The 22,732-nt window shown below is 40.8% G+C and overlaps 1 protein-coding gene across 2 annotated transcripts in view; it reads right to left on the reverse strand.

The window, feature by feature from the left end:
• The window catches only part of EXTL3 (exostosin like glycosyltransferase 3), a 63,491-nt gene that overhangs the window by 40,565 nt on the left and 194 nt on the right, over positions 1 to 22,732 (reverse strand). Inside the window, exons 2-3 of one of the 2 annotated variants that reach the window (XM_022594958.3) lie at positions 5,411 to 5,503; positions 1,193 to 3,821 (exon numbers count right to left, since the gene is read on the reverse strand). In XM_022594958.3, coding sequence (XP_022450666.1) covers positions 1,193 to 3,340 — 2,148 coding nt within the window. In that variant the 5' untranslated portion in view covers positions 3,341 to 3,821; positions 5,411 to 5,503. Of the gene's footprint in view, positions 1 to 1,192; positions 3,822 to 5,410; positions 22,667 to 22,732 lie in introns of those variants that run through there. The other variant, XM_089912752.1, reaches the window with a different exon arrangement.

Here is a 22,732-nt window from a genome sequence, read left to right on the forward strand (position 1 = left end):
ACTTGTACTATGTTAGATTCCTCTTTAATCCTGAAGTCAAAGGAGTTAATTAACTTACCAAAGATGACAAAATGACTACTTAATCCCAGGTCTATATCACTCCAAAATGCATGCTTTTCCATTATACCATGATGCTGCTTAGAAAATATTTCACGTGAATTAGTTCCTTAATGAAATAAATTTTTAAAAAACTGGTGTAGCCTGAACATTCCTCTTCTAGGCAAATTCTTCCTAAATACTACACTAATTTTCTTAAGCAAGCTTCTAGCAATGATGGCCCATCAGACCTTTGCCCTTCTTTGCTACCTTTTTCTGGAAAGTACCTAAGCTGCAGGGTAAGTAGTTGCCAGGTGGCTTAAGATTTGCTCTAAGGCCTCACATTTAAGAGAAATGGGTAATCTCCCTCTAGATTGACAAGCTTACATCAGAAGGTGGATAAACAAAGTACTCAGAGCTAAAGCTCTATGCTGCATATTTGGCTATTACTTTTCCTGTAAAATACAGCATCCTAACCATAACAGATGGAGTAAAGAATGAGAAAGAACCTGCAAGAGACTACAGAAGAGGTTCAGGATCTCCAACTCCAAAAACATCAAACCCCCGACACCAGTCTCCCAGAGGACTTGTACCCGATCCTGTGAAATGAAACAGGTCTCCTTCCTAAATCCTTTGGGAGGTGATTAAAACCGCAGCTTCTGGAATCAGACACACTGAGACTCAGCTCCTCCATGATTGCTAATCATGACCTGGGGCAAAATAATTAACCTCTCTAAGCCTCAGTTTCCACAGATTTAAAATGAAGAAACCGTACTAGTTCATTATATAAGTTCCACAAATGCTAAATTATAGCGCCTAGACTATGAGTGCTTCATAAATGTTAGCTTTTCATCACCATTCTCATTATCAACATCTTTGTGATGACACAGAATAAGTCCATGAGGTCAGTGACAGGGTTTTGTAAACCTTCAAGGGGCCAGTTTCGGTACTGGAGCGTCTTAGGAGATTTCTGAAGTAAGTAGCAGAGAGGGAACTGGCAAGGCCTGAAAGGAATGAAATAGAAGCAAGGAGAAAATTTCATGGGGTAAGAATCTGTATAGGTTTTTTTTTTAAAAAAAAAGCATGTTTATGGAAAAGAGATTAAGAATGAATTCCTCTCTCATGCAGTAAAACAAAAGGCTCATGCTTCTATTACCATGATGGGGACGCCAATGTCAGGCCACAGAAGGTCCTCTGAGGGCAGCTTGGGAGAATTCCACACCACCACGACCTTGTTCAGGTAAGGGAGGCCATTCAGCCTCTCGAGCGAGTTCATGAGCACCTCCTCCCGCTCGTAGGTCAGCATCACCACTGTGAACTGCTCCCGTGGGACGTTGCCGCCCAGCGAGGCCTGGAACTCCTTGCCGGAGCCCCCGGCCCCACCGCCAATAGGCCGAAAGCCAGTCCCAGAGCCCAAAAATTTGGCCTCTGAGGGCAGCACAGGGTCAAACGGTGTGTGGGGGAAAAGATGGAAAGGTCCTGGCGCAGAGTTCCAGCTGCGATAGAAGTCCGTGACGGTCAAGGTGAAGTTGCGGAGGTACTTGGGGGAGGCGTAGGGCGGCTCCGTCTCCACGGGCCCCAGGTCCAAGTCGCCATTGTCGGCCATGTTGGGGTCGGTGCCGGCTGCCTTGCCCGAGCGATGGGGGATCTCGGCTGCCGCCTCTTCCCGGATGGGAGCGGCTGGGATCTGGATGCGAGTCCTAATCACAGCCAGCACAGTACTGAAAATACTGTCCGCGGTGGAGAAGTAAGTCTCCCAGAGGAAGCGGCCTTGCCGCCTCATGGCCAGAAGGTCGCTGTCGGAGAGGCTCCGTAGTAGGAAGTGGACCTCGGTCACTCGTGGCTTGGGCACCACCAGGGCGGCCTCGCTCCACTGCAGCACGTCCTGGTAAGGAAGCTGCACGTGCTCCCCAAGCACAACTGGGACAGCACCAACCTCCAGGGCTTCAAAGAGCCGTGTGGCACACCCAGAGGAAATAACCAAGCGAGGGTCCCCGGGAGTGATAATGAGGGCGAAGGTGGAGAGCTTCAGTAATTCTAAGCGGTCTTCCCGCTCCCCACACAGCGCCCACTCAGTAGGCAGACTGGGTTTAGGCTGGTTTTTGCAGGTAAATTCTACCAAGACCTGATCTAATTTGCTGTCCTGTACTGCCTTGAGGGTGGCAATGATACGATCATCGTAGTCGGCTGGAGGGTCACCCTCCATCTCCTCCTCAAAGGAGCGGGCCTCCTGAAGGCTGGATCTCAGCGACTCAATCTTCTCACCCTGGAAGGTGAAGAGATATTTCCGCTTCACTGGCACCTGTGGTGGGATTTCCATGAAGTTGGGCTCTGACATGGCGTGGACTAGTGGCGATACCACCAAGTCAAAGCCAGGCCGGTACTGGGCAGCATAGAAAGTGGACTGGGCCACCATGGCCCGGCCTGTACTGACATTGTACAGTAAATTCTGGGTGTCCGACTTCCGAGACAGATTGATGATGACGTGGTTGTGTCCGTCTGTCCGCCAGTGTGGTAGGGAGTACAGCTGCTTCTCCAGGTCAGCAGGCCGCAGCACCCCCAGCTCCTGCATTTCCCCCACTAAGATCACATAAAGGCAGGCAATGTCTGCATTTTCTGTAACATAAACGTTGGCTCGTGCTGTGGCCTGAAAAGCCTGCTTGACCAAGGGATCCAGGTAGCTGCCAAAGGCAAACTGGTCACTGTCATAAACATAGACTGGGAAACCAGAGGTGAGAGGGCAGCGAGAATAATCAAAACAGTTGTGCAGCCGGCAGCTCCGTAGGACCTTTGGGGGAGGGAGGCCGATATCGTCCTTCTCTGGGAGGAGTCGGATGGGCAGAGAGAGTTTGGGCTGATTTTGGGCCATCAGTTCTTTGTAAGAGTGCTCAGTCTGGCTGATGACGTTCTTGAGCTGAAGCAGGTCCTGCTTGGCATTCTCAATGCTCTTCTTACAGGCCTCGATCTTCAGATTCAGCTTGGCGATTTCACTGTTCAGCTCTTGCCGCTTGGCTTCCAGCTGCAAGAGCTCTTCACTTACAGACTCTCGAATGCGGCAGAGATCCAGCACGTGCTTCACCTCGCAGAGCTCATTACCAGCCCGTGGGCCAAAGATCCGCTTGCCTGCCTCATCCGCTTCGTCCAGGGTGGTGAGATAATAGTGGGCGATGAGGGGGAAGAACACTAGAATGATGAAGAGCGTGAAGCTGAGCCACGTGAGCCGAATGCGGTTGGACCACCGCAGCACACAGGTCTGACCTCCGTTGCCCACGCCCCCATTCCGCAACATGGTGTAGCCCGTCATGAGTTCCTCTGTGGCTCCTGCCCCTGCTGGTCACGTTGGGTCACTCGCCATAACCATGAGTTGCTATCAGACAAGACTCAACCTTCTCTCACTCCCGTGTTTCCGAAAGAGTTAGTGTGCTCCCTGGACAAGGCACCAAATAAAACGGAAATTTCATTTTCCTCAGCTATGATTGAAATGGTCTCTGACCCTACTCCAGCAGATCTTAAGTTCTGGTTGTTGACCAAAGAACATGTCCTTAATCTTTATCAAATAGTAAAAGGTACCACATTGTTGATGAGATGGAAGGGAAGAGGTCCCTGATGGTGGAACCCAGGAAAGATACCCAGGAATCAGATTGACTTTGTCAACTGCCATAGCTCTCGTTCCTTGGTTTTGCTGACCAATACACATGCATAGTTACTATTCACAGTTATAAAGTAGCTGGTTAGAACAGAAACAAATGCCAGCCTCTTAACAGTGTCATTGCCAACAATCAGGCCTGCAAAAGAAAGAGAAGCATGTCAGTCTTGAAGACATTATGTTCAACAAGCCTGCTCTCCCCCTGTAACTTTCTGGAAAATGCTTAAATCTTATAAGATGGAACAACGGTTGGATCATTGGTGTGTGTCTCACATAACATTTTAAGTCCAATGTAGGTTTTGTTTGGTATGGATATTTTACTTGTGGTTAGTAAGAGATGGATAAGGTAAGTGTCCAAAAACAGTTTCAGTGTTTAGACATACACACCTTCTTCCTATTTAATTGGCTATAGAGCAGCATTAGAGCCCTATAAAATGATTACCAGCTACACTCAACAGAGGGCGAAAATGTTCACAACAATTTGTTATTCTAGAGTCAGCCATCATCATTAGACAAAGAGAAACACCCTCCTATCTATGTTCATTCCTGACATGAAAGTTGCCTTTTGAACTACTGGAAAACAAACAAACAAAAACACCTCTGTGAGAAGCTCCATTTGTTACATTCAGAGTTGAAAAAAGCTGATGAGAACTCTCTTGATCTTTACCAAAGCAGTGGGTGCAGTAATTCAGAGATAAAATGTATTTTCCAGTTTGCTTCTCATTTATCTTCTGTTAGCACACATCATGTGCTCCTCCTTAAAATATAAATAGTAACCTGGTCTTTCAGAAAGAACACTATACTTAGAAATGAGGGGCATTATTTCTTATCCTTGGAAGAGATTTGCTGTCAGACATCACGCCCCAGGTTTCTAATCTCCCAAAATGGAGATAAGTGTACAGAGATAACAACATATATTGTGTTGCTATGAAAATAAAGGACAGAGGATGTGAGGGTACTTCAGGCTAAAAAATCTTGAAACAGCATTCCCAGTCCTATTTCCTATTCTCTTACCAAACTTTACTATCACAGGTTACAAAAGCTTTTCACTTGCTTTCACCTCAAATTCAATACATCTAGAAGTGAATTCATAATGTTCTGTGCCAAAGAATACCCCGAATTTCCTTCATTCATTCCCTCCAAAAGGTATTTACCATACTCTTTCCATGTCTAAGACATGCTAAGTATAACTGTGGGCAAATCTAGGATGTAAAATAATCCTCGACCTCATGGAACTTCCTTTAGCCTAAAAAGATATAAACGAATAGCAAGGATACTACCACAAGGCAGTGTGAAGTAAGCAGTACTTTTTGGATGCTCAGTCACTCTCTCTAGCTTCTACCTTTCTTAAGGATATATAACTACTAAATGTTTGATAGAGTCTTCTCTCCCTTTAAATAAAAATTAAAAGTGATGACAATGTTACTAAAAGGTTTGAATAAGGAGACCACGAGATAAGGACAACAAAAAACAAAAAATAATCAATCATGGAAAAGCGTAAATTTGGATGATCTAAACTTGATAATTAACAGCTGACCAAATATCCCAAAGTATGTAGGTCAAAGTTTCTAAAGCATTATCCTTTTAATTCAAATGTTAAAATCTCTCTTTTTGGTTTCAAAATAATGTTCTCTGCACTTACGATCAAATCGTAACAAAGACAGAATGGAGTGGAGGAAAAAAAGAAGGCATAATCCAGGCGACTCAGCTGATTCATTCCCTTCTTACCATATGGCTCAGGGTCCTTCCTTTCTCTGACTCATGTAGCATTACACTTCAGTATACAATTTCTGGAAATAGTGAACTCCGGGGCTTGCTCTCCTGATAGAAAATAGAGAAGTGACATGCTATTAGAAAAATACTCAAAACTGAAGTTGCTATTAAAGAATTTATTTCTGTCTACTATGGAAAGGTTTCTCTTATGTATATAAGGTGAGCATAGAATTTATTGCTCAAATGGAGGCACTGTTTTAAGTGAAAAGGGGTCCTATTAATAAATACACTGGGACAACAAGCATAAATCGGCATTCTCAAAGGCAAACCACCCAGCTATATGGTTACTTATTTATGAGCTCTAAGAGGGAATAAACCAAAATGCTAAAACGTAGAAAAATCCTTACCTTTTAGAAGTATATACTGAGGTATTTATAGAGGATTTACCTGGAATTTGCTTAAAAATAAACAGGATGAGGGTGGTGAGGAGTATTCTGGGATATCAGTGAAACAAGATTAGCCATGAGCAAATTGCTGTTGACACTGAATTATGGGGATACATGCATGTCTGCTTTTATATATGTTTAACATTTCTCATATTAAAAACTCAAAAATAAATTATACAGAGTCTAAACAAAAGGTTTTTTAAAAGTTATTTGGAGACTGACGATACTTAATCTAATATTGCTAATGCTACCAACCTACAGTGAACAGAACTGGGAATAGAAACAAACGTTCTAATGGAAACCAGTAATTCAACAATGACTCAAAAAAATTCATCCCCATCAAGTTCCATCTCTTTTACTGAAATTAGGCAAAAGTGTCATCAGTGCCCAAAAGCATGAACTTTCTTCCCTAAACAGCTAATTACTGCAAGCACAAAAGAAAAAGAAAATGCTTAGAACCTCTTCTGTCGTTCTCTGGAAAACGACAATGAAGGTATTAGGATCTAGAAATAAATGTCACCTGAAACACTGATAAGGAGAAATCTCATTAATTCTGTCATCGGCCACAGCACTGAATGCCCAACTTGTCAGCCTGCCCCCTACAATGCATTCTATGCACAGCAATCAGAATCATCTTCTTAAAACATGAGTTAGACCAGGGATCTCCTTTCCTTAAAAATTTTCAGTGCTTTCCCGCTACACTGCCAGGCCCTTCATAACTAGCTCCCCGACCACCAAGCTAATCTCATATGACATCACTGCCATACTTGCTCGTTCAGCTTTAGCTACACTGGCCTCCTTTCAATTCTTCAACCAGCCAAGCTCTTAACTGCTTCAGAAGCTTTATACTTGCTGATCTTTTAGTCTCGAATGCTCTTCCCCAGGCTCTTCTCTGGTTGACTCCTTCTCATCCTTCAGATCTTAATTTCTTGATATTCCTGTTTAAGGTAGCCTTTCTTACCCCCTGACACTTTCTGGCACTGATCTACTGATTTCCTTCATAATATCTTTTCATTTATGTATTGTCCCTTTCTGCTTTGCTGGCACCCAGTCGTCCTCCTACCTCATATAGAAAGTGCTCCCCAAGGCTTTTGACATAATCTGGTACTGAATCCATTCGCTGAAATGGCGTCAACCCCCAAAGTACCCCCAAAATACTAGTAGACCAGTATTTCCAGCTCCCTAAAGGATACCTCCCCTGGGATACACTATGGCCATTACATGATTCGAAATATTCCCACTTTCCAATAACTTTCAGTTCTGCCCATGATATTACACTCTTCTAGTCTTACAAACTAGAAACAATGTGATATACAGCAAGGAGTATAGACCTCAAAGCTAGCCAGACCTGGATCAAACCCCAGCTTTGTAAGCTATTAGGTGGTCACTTAACCACTCTAAGCTGCATTGTTTTCTTAAGTAAAAGAGAACACTCATGTTCAGGATTGTTATAAAAATCAGAGATAAAATACCCTGTACAGTATCTCGCATATAGTAATCTATTTATTAGCTACAAGTCCTGGAGTTATTTTTAGATCTGCCAAACTGCATCCATTCTTTTTTGTAATAATAATAATTATGGTAATAATATATTTATAATAATAATAATTTACAATAATGTTTGCATTTATCCCTTCCTTTTATACAACTGCCTTCAACCTAGTACTGGACCATAACAAACCATTATGACTAATCTCACATTCCCCATCAGTTTATCTTGTGCATTACTCTAAATCAGTCTTTTTTATTTCATCTAATAATGCTTTAGCTTGAATAATTTCAACTGACCTATCTCTGAGTTCACCAAACCATTCTTCTGCTATTTCTAGTTTAAGGTTAATTCCATCCAATAAATTCTTAATTTCAGGTATTATATTTTTCAGTTCAAGAATGTCCATTAAGTTCTTTTTTAGAGATTCCATTTCTCTATTGAAATTCTTCATCTATTAATTTTTTCCATCTTTTCCTCCATTTTCTTTAGCATATTTATGAGAATTAAATTTCTTATCTAATTCCAACATCTGGGGCACCTGTGGATTTTATTCTATTTTTCTCTTGATTGTAGGTCATATTTACCTGTTTCTTTGTAATCTTATGATTTTTTATTGTGTGTTGGACACTGTTTAGAAGAACTATAAACACTGGAGTAAACAATTTTCCCAAGAGATGGCATACTTTTCTTTTTTTTTTTTTTTTAAACCCTCTACCAGCCTGGCAGTTATATATTCAATTTATGACTTAAGTTGAAAATTTAACATTATCTCTAATATTTTATCGCTCTTCTTAATAAAAGCTCTTTACCTATGATGACCTCTCTCTTGACTTTTACGTCAATATTGACTGATATTTCGGCTCCATCTTGTTTTTACACTCTTAATGTTAGCCCTTATTATCATTAACGCAATTCATGCTTGTTTAGATTCACCCACATATTTACCAATTTCCTTATTCAGAATTCCATTCCTTTTTGCATTTCATTCCTTCCCTCTGGTTGTTTCCTTTTTCCTGAAGTAGTGCCTCCAGTGAGAGTTTGTTGGTGGTAAACTGTTTTCTTGTGAAAACACTTTATTTCACCCTAAATCCTGAATAATGATCTAGCTGGATATACCATTCTAGGTTAATAATTCTTTTCCACCAACACTGAAGAATCCTCTGGATTCTATTACTGCTGCTGAGATGTGAGATGTCGGTCTAATTGTTGTGCCTGTGGATAACCTGACTTTTCATTCTGGCTATGTTCAAGATCTTTTTGCCTTTGGAATTCTGCATGTGTCTACATGTGGAATCTGGGGGGTGGGGGACGCTCAGCACTCATCAAACTTTATGGTTCTTAAGATGTGTGTCTCTCATCAAACCAGAAAAGTCTCAGTCATTATCTGTTTGCTTTCTTTGTTTGTTTAGTCTTAGTTTGTTTAGTTTGTTGGTTATCTATTCGTATAAAGCCTGTCGCTCATTCTCTCCTTTTTGAACTCCTATTAGATGACTAGACATATGTCAGACCTCCTCATTTCATACTCCATGTCTTTAAACCTTTCTTCTATATTTTCTCTTTTGTTCTTTGTGCTACCATCTGGAAATTTCCTCAGGTCTATCCAGTTGAGGGCTCAGGAAATGTTTTCAGTAAAGAGCCAGAGAGTAAATATATTAGGTTTTGGGAGCTACATACAGTCTATGTAGAATATTTTCATTTGTCTCTCTTTTTAAACAACCCTTCAAAAACATAAAAACCATTCTTTCCATGCAGGCTGTAAAAAATAAGCCACAACCAAGATTTACCCCACAAGCCATAGTGTGCCAACTCCTGATCTAACTCATTAATTCTCTATTCTGTGTCAAAGCGGTTGTTTATCCTACCCGCTGAGTTTTAATTTCAATGACTATTTTACATTTCCAGAAATTCTATTGACCCCTTTTTAAAAATTTCTCTTATTTTTACAATAGCACCTATTCTTTCTCACCTTTTCTATTCCTTCTCTTCAGGTGTTTAGTTTGTTCTGTCCGCTGATTCTTGCTCATCGAGGAATAGTAGGTTGTTTCCTCCCATGCTTTATAATTCTGTATTGAGTTCATTTTTAGTTGTGCTTTATTTCTGGGAAATCTATGTGGTCTGGGTTGAGGATACGTCCCTCCAGAACAGTTTGTGTCTTCCAGATACCTCTGTCATACTATCAGCCTTACACCACTTTTTATGTCAATTCTCAGTCTGGAGATTCTCCCAGATCCCACAAGTACTGCAGATTTGAACACAAAACTCATATGAAGGGAAATCCATGGTCATGAGTTCTCAGTGAATATTCCCTTCCCCAACCAGCTCTGGATCTTGCTAAGAGAGACATCTCTCTGTGTGTGCTCACAGGTAGATTTTTTTCTAGTCTATCCACTCCTTTAGTGAATGTTCAACCCTTTGAAGATCCATACTCTTATCTGGTATCTCAGTTTAACACTCACAGGCGCAAGGCTCTTTCTCTTATCTCTGTGGAAACTAAAATGCAAATTACTAAAACTGGCAAACACCCTAAAACCAGAGATCGCCTCCAGTCTTTTGTCTATGCATGAATAAACATGCTTACAAAAATGGGATATCTGTTCTTTTTTGTAATCTGATTTTTTCCACTTATAACAAGAACAGTGTAATGCCCCACATCATTAGACGCTATACTACATGATCATCAATAACTGAATACAGCAAGACCATAATTTATTTAACCAGTCCCCTTTTGCTAGACATTTGTTTCCAATTTTTCACTATAATCAAAACTATAACAACTATTTTTGTAGCTATCTTTGCATACATCCACAGTTATTTCCTTAGAAAGAAAATTTTAACATAGGTCAGAGCAAGAATATCTTACCATTTTAAAAATTACCGTCTACGAGAAAGATGACCATTTATCCTCCCACCAACGATACAGAGGGCATCCGTTCGCCAATAATGGTGTGACAGAAATGGTTATTACTCCACGAGAATGTATTTGCTCTCCTACATTTCCCACTCTGCCTTACAGTTTGGCTGCAGCCGTTAAGACTAGTTCTTGCCAAAGGGAATGTGAGTAGAAGTAAGGTATCCTTTCCAGTACAAGGCAGTTAAGAATAGCCATGGATTCTTCTTCCCCCCACCACTTGAGAGACTGAAAGCAAAAAACTCTAAAACTATGAAGTGGCAAGATAAAAGCAACCCAGACCCCTGAGTCACCACTGGAGAGGAGCCACAGAAGAGCGTCATCTGAATTGTGAAGAGTGAGAAATAAACTTTTATGTTAGGCCACTAAGATTTCAGAGTCTGCTGCTGCAGTTAAGCATTAATTAACCTAATTAATCCAACCAAATGCCTTTTTTTAAAACAGTTTGATAAAATGTCATTCTATTGTTTTAATTTACCCCTTATTATTGGAGGTCGAACAATTTTTGCTCATTGAGTATCTGTACTTCTCTTTTCATGCACTATCACTTCATGTGTTTTGCCAATTTTTCTATCTCTAAATGTTTTATCTTTTTTTTTTTTTTACATTAGTCTGCTGCCCATAATCACTCTTCTGCTAAACTTCCACGATCCTCTATAATCAAGGATGGCTCTACCTACATGCGCTACTTCAACTATTCCACGTACGTTCAGTGAATCTTTCAAGCTCAACCCTACACAAAGAACGAGCTGGCTCAAGTTGTGCTCTTTCTCCAACCTTCTCCATCTCACTTGCCCAACAGACTCACTGGACACTTGGAACAGCATTCTTCCTCTTTTCCACCTATCCCACTTATTCTCTGGGGCCATTTTAGAGTCCCACCTCTTCCATATAGTTTTCTCTAACTACACTTGATTTCTGAACTCTCTAAATTCCCACTGTATTCAGTATTAGAGGATTCAGAATTTGATCAACTGTTCATTAGTTTCATTTAAGCAATTTGTTTCTCTCCAGCTGGACTTAAAAACTCTTTGTAGAATGAAACTATTTTTCTGACCTCTTCTGAAATCCCTCTGCAAAATATCACATAGTTCTGGGTTCCAGGTCACTGCTCAATAAATAACAATACTAGATGAAAGTCTTAGTTTACATTTTCATTTTCAATCAAGTTTGAGATTTAGAGCCTATATAGTCTTGGTTCAAGGAAAATGAAACACTGAAAAATAAAGACAGAGAATTTCACAGCCAGGAGGAGGCTAGAAGGCCATCTGGACTTGCAATTAGACTCTCTAGCTCAGGACTCAACTTTGAGAATTTAAGAATGTTACACAATTTCCTCCCTAAAGTGATATTGAAAAATCCCTACTTACCTCCAGAGTTATTGTGAGGATTAAATAAAATACGATAGATTAAATTAAAAAAATCTATGGGACACAGCTAAAGCTGTGCTGAGAGGAACATTTATGCATGAAATGCTTACATTAGAAAAGAGGGAACATCTCAAATCAATAACCTAAGCTCCTACATCAAGAACCCAGAAAAAGAACAAAATAAACCCAAAGTAAGCAGAAGGAAAGAAAGAATAAAGAGCAGAAATCAATGAAATAAAAAACATAAAAACAAAAGAGAAAAATCAGTAAAACCAAGAGGTTTGTCAATAATTTTGACAAACCTGCTCAAGACTGACAAAAAGATACAAATTACCAACATGGGGAATGAAACAGGGGATATCACTATAGTTCCTGCAGGCATCAAACGGATAACAAAGGAAGTATAAACAACTTAACACACATAAATTGGACAACTCAGATGAAATGAACCAATGCCTCAAAAAACACAAACACCACAACTCACCCAACAGGAAATAGATAATTGGTCCTATAACTATTAAATAAATCGACTTTGTAATTTTAAAACTCCCCAAAAAGAAATGTCCAGCCCCAAAGGCTTTCACTGGAGAATTCTACTACATGTTTAAAGTATAAATACCTATTCTACACGGTCTCTTCCAGTGGGGGCAGGGGGGAGATTCCCGGTCCTTTTACCCAAACCAAAGAGAGCACCAAAAAAGAAAACTACAGATAAATCTCTCTCATGAATATAGACAAAAAACACTGAACAAATATTAGTGAACAGAATTCAGTAATATATAAAAAGAATTAAATTATATTGCACTTAAGTAGGGAAGTGTTATTTTATATAGTTAATCTTATCCAGAAGCATGAACATTCATTCTCTCCATTTATTCACACCTTTATTTCTATCAAATAGTTCTGTCATCCTCATCCCTGCCCCAATGTCTCATATTAAGTTAGTTTGTATTTTATATAATTTACTCATCCGTTCTCCCGGTTCTCCACCGCAACAGCTCATTCTCTGGTTCCTTTTGCCACTCCTTAAATACAGTTGTTCCTCAGGGGTTTGTCCCTTGTCCTCTTCTCTCTTTATCTTCATTTACTGGAGCTTGCCAATACCTTCAATTAGCACCCCCTGATCGGATGATTCTCAAATTTACCTCTCTAACCTTGATCTCCCTTCTGATATCTCTTTTCCAATGGTCAGCAATACAGACATCTACACCTCAATGTTCCAATGGCAGCAAGGGTACACTTCCTCTGAGTATAAGGAGGTTATGTTAGTTAAGTGTCTTCTCCCAACAAAGAGGGAAAAAAAGTTCAAAATACTTGTGCACAGAGATTTATCATTCAAATCATGGCTGATGCCCTACTTTTTACTCTTTCCCTAATCAAAATTTTCTTGCTGATAAATGGAAAGTAGAATTCTTCATATGTTAGCCACTCACTTGAGGGCTTGAAACCAGCTATGTTCCTGGAAAGCTGAAGTGGTAAGTAATTCAAGTCAAAAATCCAGAAGATAAGCTGAGAAGTCATCTGGGGCTTAAGAGTTCTCATTCGGAGTTCTGCATATGCTTGTCTTGTCCCTTCATCTCCTCCCTCCTACGCCTCAACACACCTGTGCCCTCTACCATCTCTACCATCGCCTCCTCTTTGAACGCCTTCTCTGCTATCATTCCTTATCTCCACAGCGAACTCTTCTGTCATCAGTGGGAACATTACCAGCAATGAGGACCTTGCTTTCAAGAGTCTGTTGATATAATAACCATCCTACTGACTCGACTTTTCTTCTTGTAAAACTAAAACACTCTGATATTGAAACTTCCTATCACGGATTTGGCATATCACTGTTTATTTAGGTCTTCTTTAATGCCTTTCAACAAAGTTGTATAATCTTCCTCATTAAAAAATAAATAAATAAACTGAACTAAAGTAAAACACTCAATGGAAGAGAGAAAGAAAACAGAAGGGAGGAAAGAAGGGAATAAATAGCTGGTTCCACTTGGGCTGCTGTTATGCATTACATCTGAAACGTATGAAGGGAGAATGGAGCAAGAAGCAGAGAAGTTAGACACCTTCCAGATGTTCCCAAATGAAACCTTCAACTGACTTTAATATATTAAATAACTATAATAACAGCTAACATCTATTGAATGTTTACTGTGTGCCAGGTTAGACCTACTGTATTCCTTCACACACTTAATCTTCACAAGAATCCTATGAAGTAGGTATTACTAGTATTCCCACTGTATTTATACACGAGGAAACCAAAGCACAGAGCTTAGGTAACTTGCCCAGGGGCATCCATATTGAGTAAAACTTGGATTCAACTCAGTTACTCTAAGGCCCACACTCTCTATGTCTTAACCATTATGATAAACTGCCTGTGATGTTAACTCAGGGAACACAGAGCATAGGCACATCATGCATAAATTAATTTTAAATTATCCATATTACTACAGCTGTACTGTAACCACAGATAATGAGTTATAATTAAAACACATGGTAAGACTATTCCAAACCTAAAGTCAACCTTATATTCATATTTGTTTATCTGCTAAACAAAACAAGAAAACTATATACTCAGAGTGAATGACCTACCTGTGCATCTGTGCAGGTAGTACTACATAAGCCCATCAAGAAGGCAGAATCCTATTACAACCCAGGAGCAGGTTCTACAGAACCGTTTGTACATTGCTGCTATTACTGCCATTGCCACAAGCCTTTCAAACTAGATAAAGATAGTTCTGTACAGAAAATCATTTCAATAAGGTTGTTGAAAGCAATATTTCAGAGATCTTTAAATACTATAACAACCCCAAAGAACATGATTTCCTGATTTCCTGCTAAGCACAGGCATGACAAACAGCCTGTTACCTAGTACCTAGTTCAAAAATCAGGATGTTAATAAGCTAAACAAATTAAACAAACTAAAATAAATTTCCCAATACTAGCACTACTATTAAGACTCTGACTTCTCTCTTTTATGGTTCAAAATAACAAAAGGCACTTTCCAGGGAAGCTAACTGTTGTTAAAAAGTGACTTGTAAAAACTGAATGTAGGCAATTCACAAGTTGCAGGAGAGCGAGGTCATGTGTTTTTCACAATACAACCACCACAGTTTATTTACTGGATAAATTTAACCTGGGTGTAAAACAAAGGAAATAAAAAGTTGTCAGCAATTCAAAACCAAAATCAGGTGAGAAAAACTGGTTGTGCATTGACATACTTACTGAGTTACGAGTCAAGATTATGATACAATCACAAAGAACCACAGAGTTGAGCCACCCTTATTACAGGGCTTTGAAAAAAAGGAAAAACAAATATTGCTTGGTCTCAAGAACAGATTTCTAAGTCCAAAGGTGTTCCACAGATGCCCCTAGCAGACACAAAAGGAGCTCACCAGTAAGTAATAAGCGTTCCTTCCGCTGCTCAAATGTATATAGGTATTAACAAGCAAACTAACATTCTTGATTAACCCAGGTCACAATATTGCTGCATTTAGTCAGCAATAAACCTGAACCCAGAAGTCTCAACTCCCAGGATAAGTCCTCAATTGGAAAATTATGCCAATTCCTGTATCTGTTTCCCTTCCCACCAGTTTGATAACATCCCACAAATCAAAATCACATTGTCTCACAAGTCAGTTTTTAAGTAGGGTTACAAATCAGATGCACAACTCAGCTAAGAATGTTTTCACATGATAAACCCAGGCCCACCAAACATTAACTGAATCAGAATTCCCAAGCATGGGCCCAAGCTCCCGCAGTTTGACAAAGCTCCCAAGTGATTTTAATGCAGAACACACTACTCAATAAACTCAAAAGTACTGGTCTAACAAAGAACTGATGACAATCCTCACTCAGATTGATGACATCTGAATCAATGTAATTATAGACAACTAAGGAAGTCAAAGAGCAATATACCTTATTCATGCAGGAAGTCTACAGACTACATCATAGACTTTTGGAAGACGTGGGGGTAGACCTTTCACTTGTTATAACTATATATATATTTACAATGCACTCTAGATAACACACTTTACATATACTTTCTCATTTCATCCTCATATCAACCATCTTGGGGTTAGGCTTGTTTTTTCTACTTTGCAGAAAAATAAGTGTGAATCCCAAGGTTAGGTAACCTACTTAAGGCCATACAGCAAGAAGGTGAGGAGCCCAGATACAAATCCAGGTGTCCGACCTGCACCCTGCTACCCACGTGTTTACTATTTGTTTACTTAAAAGACTCATTTTGGCTTTGTTCATTTACAATAAGCATGTATTGCTTTCATAATTAAATATTATCTTGCTGCAGTCACTTCAAAGTACACCACATTAGATTTTTCCATAAATAACGTGACAAGTAGCTTTTTAGAAAAAAATAAAGTTGAATTCCTGCATGACAAACCAAATCCCAAAATAAGTCCCAGATGGATTCAAGAGGTAATTATAATAAATGAAACCACAAAAAGAAAAGGAAAACATAAATGTAATTTCACCACAAGATAAATACAGCCACTTTTACAGGAATCTAGGCAAAAGTGGAATCCATAAAAGTTCAACAAATCTGACTACGTAAGAATCAAAGCCTTCTACATTTTTTTTTTTCAGTTGAGATTCAGTGAAAAGATTGGTGGAAGCATTTACAACACAGCATTACTTTCACAGAAGTAAAAGCAATACAATAGTGGTCAAAGGAAATAAGCAGGAAGCTACACAAAAAGAAGGTGCCTAAATGCTAAACGTTTTTAAATGTTTAATCATCCCAGCAATCAAAGAAGTGTACATTTAAAACAAGACACAGTGACATTTTCCACCTATAAACCAGCAAAGAATAGTAAAATTACAGTATCTGGTACTAACGAGGGTACATTCCCATACTCTGGTGCTGGGAAGGAGAACCCACACTCCTTTCTGGAGCACAATTTGGCCTTAAGCAATAAAAGCCCTGAAATGGTGCCTTCACTTTGACCCTACAATTCCACTTCGAGACATTATTCTTAAGAAAGAATCATGAATGAGAAAAAAGATTTAATATCAAGAATGTCCACATTACGAAGTAAACCATTTAGTATAATAAAGTACAGTACATCTCTGTACTCCGCTGGCAGCTACAGTGACAGGTACTCTTATGCTGTATCAGTAGGAACGTAAACTTGCCATCTGTAACAAGTATTTAAAATATTCATATCTTCGACTCAGCAATTTCACTTTCTAGGAATGCATTCTATGTGAACAAACATTTGTATTATTGATATAAAAATGTAATCACCAAGCATTCTTTATAATAGCAAAACAAAATTATAAATTAAATGTCCAAGATTAGGAGGAAGGTTAAATATTAAGTATGATAAATCCATGTCATTAATATGATTATCACTCTGTCATTAATATGTTATCTCTCTGTCAATAAGCTTTTCAATCGTTTTAAATCAAATGGGAAAATGTTCACAATATGTGAAAAATACAGATTCCACTGTATGGAAGGAGGAGGTGTAAAAACAGGTTTTTTTGGTTTTTTGTGTTTTTTTTAAAACAGGTTTTTTTAAATAAGATATTCAGATAGATTTTGCTGAAGAATCCTTCTGGAACAGTCAACTTGATGTGCAAGTGCCTAGAGCATAAACTAATTTCTCTAAGGGTTTCCATGCCTCAAGAAAATAAGATTTTCACCTTATGCTATGGAGGTATACAATTGATATCATTAGTGTAGACTCTAGTCTCCCTAAATGAGATAGAAAACTCAAGTAGAAGTTTGCTAAACAATACGTAAATCAGCTTTATGACTCAGGCATCCAACTTCAACCTGCATGGGTGAATTCAACTGGAGACTCCGATTCTGTCATCCCTTTATCACTACTACCATCTTTCTGATTCATCAGGCCCCCTAACTTCATAATTCCTGTCTTTCTTGACTCATATGTTCCTTATCCTTTTTCAACTCATAAACTAAAGGGGTAGACTATATGACCTCAAAGATCCTTTGAGATTCTAGGACCCCGCTGACTTACAACTGCCTTGCACACAAAAAGCACATACATACTGTTTACTGGTGGCGGGGAGGGAAATATTACAAACAAATAAACTCAAGGCTATCCCCAAGACCTCCTTTTGTTTCACCTCCAAAATTTCAAGCATAATGCTTTCTTTTAAGGCCCCCCTTAATTTTCCACTGAATCCGATAATAATAATTTGGAGTCCTCCCCAACTATCTTCTCCATTTTAAGCCACAATGCCTTTATACTTTACAGCTCCACTTCAGAAATAAAGGCAGTCAGGCTGGGAAGAGTAAGTCAAGGTTGGAAAAAACCCAGGATACAAAAAGATTTTATCAGTCTGGAATATCTAAGCAGATAACATTTAAAAGAGATAAAGGCAGGGTTTCCCTGGTGGCGCAGTGGTTGAGAGTCCTGTCCCCCCACCCCCCGATGCAGGGGACACGGGTTTGTGCCCCAGTCTGGGAAGATCCCACATGCCGTGGAGCGGCTGGGCCCGTGAGCCATGACCGCTGAGCCCGCGCATCCGGAGCCTGTGCTCCGCAACGGGAGAGGCCCCAACGGTGAGAGGCCCGCGTACCGCAAAAAAAAAAAAAAAAAGAGATAAAGGCAGAGTTCGGCACTTAGATCCCAAAACTACAAGGAAATGATTTAGCTTAATAACAGCACACACACACACACACACACACACACACAGTTGTGATTTTAGCTGACTGTAATTTCAGTGAATCAAGAATATATGACTATCACCTGTTTTTCCTGTTTTTTTGTTTTGTTTTGTTTTGTTTTTTGGTATGCAGGCCTCTCACTGTTGTGGCCTCTCCCGTTGCGGAGCACAGGCTCCGGACGCGCAGGCTCAGCGGCCATGGCTCACGGGCCCAGCCGCTCCACGGCATGTGGGATCTTCCCGGACCAGGGCACGAACCCGTGTCCCCTTTATCGGCAGGCGGACTCTCAACCACTGCGCCACCAGGGAAGCCCCCCCTGGTTTTTTTTTTTTAAACAAAGTATAGTGTCAAAAACAAAAGAGTAAAAGTTACCCCACTCTGCACTCTGACCCTGTATACTGAATACTGTACACTATGCTGAGCGCCACACTTTAAGAGGGACATTAACAAAGTGAATGCAGGGCAGAGGACTAAGAAATTGGTGAGGGGATTTGAAACTGTCAAATAAGAAACAGCTGAAGGAAATGGGGATCGACAGCCTGTGGAGTAGAAGACCTAGGAAAAGGATGGTAATCTCAATGACCAGAGGCCCTGAGAGTGAAGTAGATGAACCAAGGCGGCTGGCAGAGACCTTAGCAAAACGGAGAGCATATTTAGCATCTAAGGGAGATTACTACCATCAGAAATGTGAGCTCTACAGCACCAATGCCTATAATTTTTTCTTAAGAAAAGCCAGAAAAAGAGATTTTTATGTGAAATCTCTGCATTTCTAAAAGTTGGCTCCCAATGTAAGTCTTTGTGTAAGTTGGGTGGCCAAATGGTATGTGCACAGGCCTCACTTCATCCATGCACAGTAATTTGCAACTCGTGTCTTGGGAAACATGATGGCTGTCTTCCAACATCTGCAGAACTGTCAGAGGGAAAAGGAATAGACTTGTTCTACACAGCCCTAAAAGGTGACACTCACAGAAAGGCAAACTGCAGCTCAATAAGGAAAAGCGTCCTAAAAACTAGTCTGCAAATTAGAATGGGCTGCCCAGGAAGGTTCACATCACTGTATTCAAAGAGGGACAGGTCAGTAAATGTTATTAGCCAATTCAAGAATGCTGCCTCTTACTACATCTGGTCAAATAACTAAACCTCCCCAAGCCTCAGTTTTCTTTCCTACCTTCCTCCCCCTCAAAAAAAGGAATACTGTAACATTTAGCCTCTTATCTCTCAGAGTTACTATAAAGATCAAAATCTATGTGAGAAAAAAAATATATGAAAGTATATAATCGCCAAGAACTATAGTAATTTAAGACATTATTGTAATCTACCATCATAATGTATTTATGTATGTCTTATCTCTCTTACTATACAGGCTAAGGGCATATTCCAAATTTAATTCATTTTTTAAAATTCCTCAGAGTACCATATGTTTGTTGAAAAAAGGTTTAAAAGGAAGTTGGAGGAGACAGTTAAAATGATGACAATATAAGAGGATAAGATAAACAGCCAAAAAAGCAAACATCCAGGGGGTTAATCATTAATAACACTGATCAGCCTAAAAGGTATTGGGCACAGTCAAACGGAGAAATACAGAAAAGTAGCAACATGTGTGTGAAGGCGCGATACTTTAAGGCAGGCATTGGCAAACTACAGCCAGCTGCCTGTTTTGTAAATAGTTACATTAGAATACAGCCTTGCTCATTCAGTTATGGATTGCACGTGTGTATTATTGTATGTACATACTGTATATATGTACTATATATCAATATATGTTGTTTTCAGTCTACAGCAGCAGAGCTGAATAGTTGCAAAGCCTAAAATACTCATTATTTGGCTGTTAACAGAAAAAATTTGCCTACTTTTCTATAAAAGTACTCCCAGGTTACAAACCACAGAATGCTGAGACATAGTTCATCTTCCCTATGGCTCCATCCCTGCGATTTTAATGGGTCATTTTGGTACACGTAAGCAAAATCCTACACTAAACATCATGACCTAGGAGCAGAGGAGGTAAATATGTCACTGAATGGGGTCTTCATGTTCCTCTTATATACCCAAGATTATAAAATTTTTAATGCTGCTTCTTTTCCACCTAGTAACATCACCAAAGAGATCTGAAAAACTCCAGGTGTACAAGGAGTGTGAAACTGGTTCAAGCAGGAAAAGATCATGCTTAGAGGTGAGCCTCCCCATCTCTCGAGTTCTCGAACTCCGTCTGCTTGAGCTCCACTATTTCAAGGAACCTACAAATAGATGAAAAATCCTTTCTTTCCTCTTAGTTACCCTATCATTACCAGTTCTCAAAAGGAACAGCTGCCGAAAATTAAGAGGAAAAAAACAAAATGAAGATAAATATGTTAACAGAAGTTTCCTGAGCTAAACTTAATATCCAGCAGAAACTAGTGCACAGTTTTACGACTTTATGAAAGGTTCATATTCCTTGCCTCACTCTGAAGTAATTATATGCAAAGACATTCAAGCCTCTACCAACAGCAGATCAGGAGGGATCTTCATTTTTCTCCTAATACCACAATCTCCTTCTGCTTCAGGCAGTATCTCCAACCCTCCTCCACCGGACCATCTACCAGTCTTGGCTCAGTTAGGGACGCCCACACACACACAGCCCACCGCAGCCAAGGCCTCACTCCTGTACCACCCTTCAGTGAGTTTTCAATCAACAGCTAGCCTAAAGCCCTGAGGGAAAGGGCAGGCCCTTATCTAATCCCCATACATTCTTCTGATGGTGTCAAGCTATCCTTTGAATCTCCCCCCTTCACCCCCTGGAAGTCTACTTCTCAGGCTTAACTTTACCCCTGACTCATTTCTCTCAAACCTGTTTGCTTAAATTCTTTGTATTCACAGGTTAAAACTCTGAGGCCTAATCATAAAAAGATTCCAACTACACACGCTAAGCAGGTTCTCTTCGCCTTAGTAAAGTGAGGCGTGGGGACCTGAAGACACAAGCTCGGCAATCGTTTGTCCAGTAGGTATGCCCCCCGGAGAGCAGTGGCCATCTCTTCAAGTATTAAATAAACCATGTTTCAAGTATTCTGAAGATCCACGATTTGAATCCTCTTCCGGAAAGCACTGAGGCCAGTTTCCCTCATATCAATATTTATGAGTACTAACGACTCCTCACAAGCAGAAGATCAGGAAATTCCCACAGGAAAAGGTATTTTTAACACACCAAGTATGAGTTTAACAACATGGGTCTTCTTTCACCCTGAAATATTTAAAAGTCCCCCTGGTAAAAGTTGGTGAGAACGCTGAGCTCCACTCAAGACTATCAGGACCACCCAGGTTACGATCCCAGGCACTCAATACAGTTAGAATAACTGAACCAGAGTGCGAGACACTGGCTGAGCAAAACTGGGGTAAAGGCCGTCTTCGTGACTACAATGCACAGATCTTTTAAAAAAATGTAAGAAAACATGGGGAGCCCAGCCTTCAAAAATGAAGCTACCTAAATTGGAGAAAGAAAGCGAGGAGAAGAAATATAAAGAGACCTCTTAGATAATCCACATATGGGGAAAGAAACTGGACATGTGCTCTGCCTCTCCTCCTCCAAAGGAGTGGAACCGAGAGGACTTGATGAAGCCCCTTAGAATTTCTGAAAAGAGGAGGGAGGAATCCATCAAATTCAAGTCTTCTGAGAGCCACAAAAACTTAAAAAGGTTCTGAACCACTGGCTCAACGTGGAGAAGAGAAACAGCCTCTCTGCAGTCTGGCAGCCCTGCCCGGTCTCCATAGGGTTCCGGATTCGCACTGAACCGTGCCGGGTAATCCGAATAACTCGGCTAAGATTTCAGTCGTGTAGACGCGCACTCCGCAGCCCCTCTCCTGCCCAAGCAGCTTTGGGCCCACCGCTTCAGATCCTGGGCCCCAGGGCCCCAGAAGCACAGAACAGCAGCACCTGGACCCTTGGGCAGGAAGTGGCTATTCTGACTGTGGGCTCCTCATAAAAGGAGGTGAGCCTGGTGAAAAGAGCCAGAGGAAGAGCAGCTGCTGGCGGCTGTGTGTGAATGCAGCGGAAAGCAGAACTGGGAGTGTGTGCACGCAGAAAAGGGGAGGGGGGCAGTCCGGGAGGCCCCTTCGTGGACCGAAGATGCTCTGCACAAACAGCTAGACAAACACGGGGGGGAAAGGAGGGGAGAGGGCTGCACAGCTGAGGCCGAGCCTTTAGAAAAAGGGGTAGAGGTGGGTGCGAGGTAACTGGGACTATAGGGGGCGTCTGGGGGTGGGGTGGTCGCGTTTAGACCCCCCCCAAACCCCCGAGGGGGCCCGTTACCCGTTACCCACCCCCCTCGCTGGTGGCTAAGGCTCTGTAAGTCCTCTCCCGAGACGTCTGAGAAGGCCTACTCCGAGGCTGCATGCCCCCGCCGCACCGGGCAGCAGCCTTTCGCCGGCTCCCGCGGCCCCAAAGCGGCCGGCCCCGGACGCCGCCGGCCCCGGGATCCCTACCACGAGCCCCTTCCGGG

This window comes from Delphinapterus leucas, chromosome 6 (assembly GCF_059928025.1).
Source record: "Delphinapterus leucas isolate spDelLeu-1000000601 "Yukka" chromosome 6, BTC_Dleu_Yukka2, whole genome shotgun sequence".
Taxonomy (NCBI): Eukaryota; Metazoa; Chordata; class Mammalia; order Artiodactyla; family Monodontidae; genus Delphinapterus; species Delphinapterus leucas.